This window comes from Gracilinanus agilis, chromosome 6 (assembly GCF_016433145.1).
Source record: "Gracilinanus agilis isolate LMUSP501 chromosome 6, AgileGrace, whole genome shotgun sequence".
Taxonomy (NCBI): Eukaryota; Metazoa; Chordata; class Mammalia; order Didelphimorphia; family Didelphidae; genus Gracilinanus; species Gracilinanus agilis.
Genome location: NC_058135.1, coordinates 176,416,663 through 176,425,241, shown reverse-complemented (window position 1 = coordinate 176,425,241; position 8,579 = coordinate 176,416,663). Strand labels below are relative to the sequence as shown.

The following is an 8,579-nucleotide window of genomic DNA, read 5'->3' as shown; positions in this document are numbered from 1 at the left end:
AAAAGGAATAAGCAATAGCAAAAAAGGCTCCTGACCCTGGAGAATTTCTATGGCGAAAAAGAGCAAAATAAAAGAAGCAACAGCAGAATGACAAACAAGCAAACACATCCAAACTTTCAAAAAAAAAAAAAAAAAAAAAAAAAAAAGGAAATTGGTTACAAGCTTTCAAACCTAAAAAGGAGTTCAAAAACCAAGAAATTTAATAAAAAAATAACAGCTTAAAAGACAAAAATTGCCCAACATGGAAAGAGGCACAGAAATCAAATGAAGTAATAAGAACACTGGAGAACCAAACTGAATGGGAAAAATCAAAAGATCAGAGCTTAAAATGAGTCTTTAAAGACTAGAACTGGGCAAGTAGAAGCTAATTCCTCACAAGATAGCAATAAAGCAAAATCAAAAGAATAAAAAAATGTAAGAAACATGTCATCAATAAACATTAAGGACTCTTATTACTGGATTACAGAAGACATGGAGAGAACTGAGGTTTAAGGCTGGAAAAATATGGCATCCAGTTGGGGCCTTAACAAGAAATTTTTATATTTGTGGGAATTAGGAGCCAATGGAAGACTGAAAGGGGTGCAGGTTGTGAAGTGATCACATCTTTGCATTAGGAAAATTACAGGGACCTGTTCAGAAGAGGTTGGCCTGCAGTGGGGAAGATTAATCTTATTGCAGTAATCCAAGTCTGGGGTGAGAGTTGCTATTTAGGTTGGGATCCCAGTTAAGCCTAAGAAATAAATTTCTTGATTCCAGACAGGTCCCAAAGTCACATTCTAGGGAAACAACCCTGAGAGATGAGCTCTGTATTTATCCCAACCAATTCCTACATAGCTGCCACAGAAAATTTCTGGTCAAAGAACTATCTTCAATGGATTTAATATCAGAAAGTTTCATTTTTTTAAGGGGAAACAGAAATGGCTTTGATTTTTAGTATAGATTTGTGCTGCTATATTTTTACATCTTATCTTTTCCCTTGTAGCCCTTCCTTCCCAGAGATCCATCTATGAAAAAACATATTTTTGCCCTATTACATATAAACAATTTTTTAAAATGTTCATAAAAAAAAGGTTTTGAGTTCCAAATTCTCTCCCTTCTATCCCTTCCTGTGGAAATCTTCCAGAAAAAACTCATTTTAGGCAAGTATTCAAATCCTTACATTCTGACACCCACACATTTCCTTGCTACACTTAAACTTAGCTTCTTTGCTTAAATTCAGCTCATTCCTCTGCCTACAATCTTCCCAAATCATTCCACCAGCTTCTAGGTTTCATTGGCTGAGAAATATTTTGTTTCTAGCAAGCTGCACATGAGCCAGCCTGTTTCTCTTTAACTAGGTACGTGGTGGCAAACCTATAGCGAGTGTCAGAGGGGTACTCACTGCTCCCCCTACTCACATATCTAAGGACATTTCTCACATCACTGAACTAGGTGAATAACAGATTTAAAAAAGGTAATTTCATGTACCAAGTAGGTGGCTTAGTGAATAGAGCCAGGCCTGTAGACAAGAGGTGCTTGGTTCAAAACTGGCTTCAGATACTTCCTAGCTGTGTGACCCTAGGCAAATCACACAACCCCAGTTGCGTAGTCTTTTACTCTTCTACCCTGGAACTGATAATCAGTATGGAGTTTTTTTCCAGTATTGATTTTAAGACAGTGGGGGTTTAAAATAAAGGAGACTACTATTCATTACTTTATAAAAGACAATTTTTCAGGGGGACTGAACATTAAGAGAACAGCCACCAGAGCATTTAGTTCCTTCTTATTTGACTCAGTGCTGTGATTTCCTTCTTCCTTCTTATGTAACAAATTAGAATCCCCAATTCTTTCTATTCAAACTATAATTTTCCAGGAAACATGAGATAGATGAAAAGATTCCAAACTAATCAACATATTTACTATGAAGGTCTCCTGGAGATCAATTCTGGAAGCTTCCTGTCCATGGGAATTATAACTTAGCCCACTCATACAATAATGTTCCCTCCATATTATCTTAAATTCAACTGTAAGCTATGCAATGTTTTCATTATTTTTGTTATCAGAGCACTACCTCTCAATCCCATCCACAACAAAGATGCCATTTTAGTAAAAACCTCTATACTTGAAGGATCATCTGGGGCTTGTCCTTCAAAGAACCCAGAGTTTCATGCCTAATTCTTTGCACCACATGTCTAGTCAAACACATTTTGAAGTGTTATTTCTCAGGTTGGCATCAGACTTAGGGGAAAAAAAAGAGAAAAGTCCCCAAATGACAAAAAGGTATTTTTATTTTGACATCTGAATAAGCGTTGACTCCTCAGGACACTGCCTTTGGTATCTGCAGAAAGAAAAAAATTCTTATATATCCAATACAACCAATTCACAAAGGAAAAGTTTGCAGATCAATGAGGGGAACATGGAAAGTCAGGAAAAAGAATATCCCAATCTTGTCTCTATAACACAATATATGGAAACAACACAGTACTTTTAGTGCTTTAAGGTTTTCCTTCTTTCTTTTTATTTTTTAAATCCTTGACTTCTGTGTATTGGTTCCTAGGTGGAAGAGTGGCAAGAGTGGGCAATGGGGGGGTCAAGTGACTTGCCCAGGATCACACAGTTGGGAAGTGTCTGAGGTCAGATTTGAATCTAGGACCTCATGTCTCTAAATCCACTGAGCTACCCAGCTGCCCCCTGCTTTAAGGTTTTCAAAATGCTTTGCGTCATCTCTTCAAAGCCACTTGAAACTAAAGTTTTTTAAAATTATAGAAACACTAGTTTATTCCCTCTAGGACAGTGATGGGCAAACTATTCCCCGCGGGCCAGATCCAGGCCTTAGTTTGCCCATCACTGCTCTAAGAAAAACTGAACAGAATCTTGTTATCCACCGTTAGCTTTATAAGTTTGGAAAATATTATTGCTGCCTACCCATAATTCTTGCTACTGAATTCAAAAGTACTTAGCTCATATTTATTCAAAATGGGAATTTCTGGTGCCTGAATATTTTGACAACCCCAGGCCACCTCAAGAAAAAAAGCAATGCCGTTTTTACCTTTTCCAACTTATTCATCAGCTTGTTGCACGGTGCCTTTCTCAGAAACATAGATGCCATCCAAAAATTTTCTGATATCCTTGTTTTTGACTGTGGTGGCCTGTTGAATGAGGGCAGCTAGAAGAGTACAAAATAGTAGAGGCAAAGCCAAATTAAATTAATTCCCATATCCAGCATCACCCTTTCTGCAATTCAGTCAACCTGGATGAAAACCTAAAAACCATTCCTTCTTCTCAGGTTATTAAAATTTCTAGGGGGTGAAGCACAAAAGACAAACTATCAAGTATGGATCATTTGTTCTTCTAAGGCACCTATGTGACATTGGTCAGAAATTTAAATATATAAAAAAAACTAAACATACTGACCTGAGTTTGAGACAAGTTCAATATCATTTCCTTCAAGAATTAACTCATCTTTCTGAGCTTGAGAAACAGCACAAGCCACACCTATTACATTTAAAAAAAAAATGGAAAAAGCATGTTTATACAATCCCAAATTACAATACAGTTAATGCCTATCTCTGATAACTCATAGGCAAGTAGAGGTGATTCTGAGATTACAGCAGCAGCCCAGAATCTTGGTAGGTTAAGTCCTGCCAAAAGCTGCAAGTTTTGAGAATGAGCCCCAGAGACTAGTTAAGTTCTGCCCAATTTCAGAGAAACTCATTACCTACTTGGCCACTGGATAATGAATTTTGTGGCCATGAAAACTGTTAAAGACCAGGTACCAAATCACAAGGAAGGCACAAATGCAAAAGAAACTAAGACACTGATGAAATCTCAGACCCTTTAAATACTTTAGTCCCAATTATTATGGGACTAAATTATTATTAATTTAGTCCCAAAGATTATTATGAGTCTCTAAGATTCTTTTCAGCTCTACATTTATAAGCATATGTATGTTATGATTTGTCCTATCTCAAAGATATTGAACTTTGAGAGCCAGGATTTGAATCCAAGTCCTGTATTCTTTCCATTAAATATATTTGTTATTGACACTAACTGTGCTTATGAAACTTTATATCCCTCCAGGATAAGCACAGAGCCCTGCACATAACAGGGACTTAACAAAATGTCACGTTATGACTTAATATAGATTAAATTCTACTTCTATTAAATATAATAGCAATGTTAAATTTTCTATGCCTAGATGATGGCAACCTAAAACAAATAATTTCAACATCTTAACATTACAACATAGATACTTATTTAAAAGTCTATGGATATCTGATTACATTACTTTTATGCTGTGCAGAACTTATATTTAATAAATGACATACGCTAACTGAATCAAATAACACACCAATTTCCTTAATGGTGGTAAACTTAGGATCTCAGTTGTTCAGAGAAAGTGTTCCAAACAAGGATAAATCCTCTAAGAAAATATTCTTAAAGATCGCCAGAGGATGAAAGAGAAAGAAGGCTTATTCAGTATAGACTTCATTCAGAAGGTTGTTATATCCTGCTTCAGCTCAATTTTCTATTGTGTTGGTTCACCCATATTCCCCCTTTAGGAAATACAGGAAGCCTCCAGAAGCCAAGAGGGACAAAGCTTTATGGGTTTTTAGAGCAGTTGGAAAAATCATATTTTAAAAACTAATTGTTTCTGTGAACTGAAATTGATGCAGAGTGAAAGGGAGCGGAACCAGGAGAACAGTATACAGAGATGGATACACTGTGGAACAATCAAATGTAATGGATTTCTCTACTAGCAACCATAATGCAACGATCCAGGACAATACTGAGGGACTTAAGAGAAAGAACAATATTCATATCCAGAGAAAGAACTGTGGAAGTAGAAACACAGAAGAAAAACAACTGCTTGATCACATGGGTTGATGGGGATATGATTGGGGATGTAAATGATCAGTCTATTGCAAATAATATGGAAATAGGTCTTGACCAATGACACATGTAAAACCCAGTAGAATTGCTCATTGGCCATGGGAGGGGGATGGAGGTGGGAAAGAACATGAAACCATATAACCACAGAAAAACATTCTAAATTAATTAAAATTTAAAAAAAAAATTTTGTTTGGAGTTTTTGTAAAACACCAAGATTCCAACAGTGAAGACTCTACGTTAACAGAGGCTAGTACATGCTTATGCCATTTATTATCTTTCACCAGTTTCAAGAAACATGTTCTTGAATTATAAATCGTGTTTTCTGTTAAACATACATTTACTAGTTAGAAGTTTTCCTAAAAATCTAGTTCCTATGAAAGTTTCTACAAACCTGGCCTCATGCGCACTCTTCGGATGTATTTTTCACCCAAGAAATTTCTGATTTCAACAAGTGAGCCATTTTCTTGAATAACAACATTGATGGGGAAGTGAGCATACACAGACCTCATCTTGTAACGAAAACCCTGTATAAAACATCAAATTAAGAACTGCTAAATTTTGCAAAACAGACAAGCATTTTTCAAAATGATTTCCAGTAAACAACAAATCATTTTGCCATGAAAATTATTTTGGCAGCTAGAGTTTAGATTGGAGGGGAAGACACTGAAGTGAGGGAGATCAATTAGTTATATGCCAAACATCAACAGGAAATTGAGATTCTCAATTATTCTTTCTGAAATTCCCTTTAAAAACAAAACAAAATCCCTACCTTCCATCTTAAAATCAATACTACATATTGGTTCCAAGGCAGAAGAGCAGCAAAGGGGAAATGGAGTTAAGTGACTTGCCCAAGCTCACACAACTAAGAAGTATCCAGGGTCATATTTGAACACAGACCTTTCTGTAGCTCTAGGCTAGGCTCTTTCAATCTACTCAGTGAACTCACTGCCCCTTGAAATTGCTTTTAAATAAATTTGCCCAAACATTTCAATCCCAAACTTGGAAAACCTTTAATTTAATCACCAGATTTCCTCCCAACAATACACATTTTTAAACAGACAGTCAATCAGTGAGGTACAAGGAAAGACTCTCAAGCCAAAAAAGTCATTTATCTCCTTCTTACCAAGGTTACGCCTTTGATCATGTTTTGCACATGACTACAGATTGTGCGTACAGTGGCCAGTTCTTTTCGATTTCCCCACCACTTGTCTACTCGGAGCTGAAAAAGAAAATTATTTTAGAAGGTGTTTTCCAGGGGACAATTGATCTTAAGTTCTGTAATTCAAAAGACACAGAAACATTCTCCCATCAATTTCTATCTCAGTTCCTCTACCAAATACAGATATTAGGTCTTTTAGAGCTGCTGTGGCTGAAAACTTAACTACCTAATGGCCTATATTATATTGTCAATCTATGAAATGGTCCAATCAGGCAAAGTTTATGGAGTTTTTAAATAATTCTGGAAGTCAAAAAAGGAATTGGACTAGGATCTGAAATTGTTTTAAGCTTTATAGAAACAATTGCTGGCAATAAAAATAAGGATAGGACTTAACTTCCCATACATGATGGAATAATAGGCATGTTTTAAGCAACATAAGATATAACTAAATAAGGTATCAAATGTGTAAGTAATCTATATGGAGACTGAAACAAACCCTGCAAAGCCCATTATTCAATGGAGTATTAGAATATATGTTATAGAAGTAAAAGAGCATAATTTTAATAGTTTTCCCCTAATACATAAATTCAAATTATATAAACTAATCTAGCCTTCATTCCTTAGAGACTTAATTACTAAAAGTGAATGTGAATTCAATAAACATTAAAAACAAAGAGTTCCAACCCTCAATGTGATTAAGTCACCTCTATTAGAATATAAACTAAGGACAGTATCTCCAGGGCTTAGGACAGTCTAACCCAAGGGTGGGCAACATTTTTGGCCATAAAAGCCACATCTTTAAAAATGTAATTTAGTGAGAGCCGTACAGTGTTCACAGTACGCGCTCCTGTAACAGTGCCTGAAAAAAAATTGACTTTATGGCTCCTGCAGAAAGAGCCATCCATTGCCAACATAATATTAAGTACTTAATAAAGGCTTGATGGATTTTCCTAGTATTAAGTAGAACATAGTACATAATGAAAACATGAGTTGATACAAAAAATGAGAGAGGATAAAGGAGTAGCTAGAAAGACAGGACTAGGAAAAAACTGCATGAGACATAGCATGTGCTTAATAATTGGTCATTTATTGATGGTATTTAAGAAATAACCGAGTAAGCAGAATTAAAATGTAAGCTTTAAACTCTATGTCCAGTATTAGTTTTGGAGGCAAGGTGCAAGATCTTATACATAACTATTTTCTGGACCTTAGTGTCCTCATGTCCAAAATAAAGGTTTTAGGGAGTAGAATGCAGGAGACAAGGTTTAAGCAGTACCACAACTATTAATAGTAATATTACCACGAGAAAATGATTCACCAAACTTTTAATGTTAAAGTATTGTAGGAGGTATAGGGAACAGGAAGCGATTTTAAACAGTTCCCATCCTATGAGAGCCTACATTCTTCTGGGAGGAGTGCTATTTTGAAACAATACTGATAATAACCACATTACCCTTTTTTTCTTCTTTCCAAGGAGACTGAGCTCAACATTGATATGGTTGAAATCCCTTCGTAGGATTCCTCTGGGGCCCTTCACAATAACTGTCCGGCCCTTAAGAGAAATGTCAACTAGGAGAGATAATTTAATAATGAGACCACAAAATAAAAGAACCAATAAATCTGCAATTCCCTCCCCTGTACTTAAGAGAATGCCATACAGAATCACCAAACATCAAATTGGTTCAAGGCAAAATTTTCAGATTACAAAATCCAGCCTTGTTCTTAATTTACACACTATACACAATAATAATGAAAGGGCAGACCTTGAATTGTCCTTTGAATAATTCCCATACAGGAAAAACAGCGCTACAAATGTGCTTACACCTTTACAAAGGATTAATATATATTTTTTAAAAACCCTACCATTTTCTGGGATGTCGACCGTCTGGTTGCTTAGAATGGTCTTCATTCTGAAAACCAAAAAGCCAAGATGAAAAAACAGAGCTGATAGTACCTAAGTGCCACAGGCAAAAAGCAGCGGGAAAAGGAAGAAAGCGGACACCGAGAGCAACCAAGCACAAATTTCGGGGACACGGGGTTCCAAAGGGCCTGGAGTAAGAGTGCTGGACTTGCTGCTAGGGCTGCGGCTGGCCTCGGAATGGGAAGGATGGGAAGGCCTGGCCTGCAGAAGCAGTTTTCGCTTCTCCCCCGACCGCGGTCTCTTCCCCATGTTCCCCAAGCACCTTCCCTGCCAGGTACACGCAGTTCCCGCGGCCCCTTTAGAGCCTCTTACACTAAAGAGGCCAAGAATCTCAGACCGGAAGTTAATGCCGGGCAAACTATCGGCGCTAAGCGGGGGTGGGGGAGACACAAGAAGGTTACAGTAAAGCGGATAGTCCGAGACAGGAGGTCCCATTCAATGCTTGCTGTATGGGGGAAGAACTAGGGTGTAAGAACGGGACGAAGGAACCACGAAAACGCTTTCCCCAGAAGCGATGTACTCGGATACAGAAAACTCAAGAAAGCGAAGAGCAACTCACCTGGTAGTGAACAGGCCAAAGAAAGAACGTCTTCCGTCATCACGTATTTGTATTTACGCATGTCATCT

At 37.1% G+C, this 8,579-nt stretch overlaps 1 protein-coding gene across 1 annotated transcript; it reads right to left on the bottom strand.

Moving 5' to 3' along the window:
- Positions 1-2,249: 2,249 nt before the first annotated feature.
- Positions 2,250-8,539, bottom strand: RPL9 (ribosomal protein L9). Its single transcript, XM_044680313.1, has 8 exons — positions 8,512-8,539; positions 7,895-7,941; positions 7,485-7,600; positions 5,996-6,091; positions 5,264-5,396; positions 3,394-3,474; positions 3,029-3,145; positions 2,250-2,317 (listed from the first exon to the last, which is right to left on the bottom strand). Exons 2-7 carry the CDS (start codon positions 7,938-7,940, stop codon positions 3,039-3,041), a joined length of 579 nt encoding a protein of 192 aa, XP_044536248.1. The 5' UTR covers position 7,941; positions 8,512-8,539; the 3' UTR covers positions 2,250-2,317; positions 3,029-3,038.
- Positions 8,540-8,579: the final 40 nt, after the last annotated feature.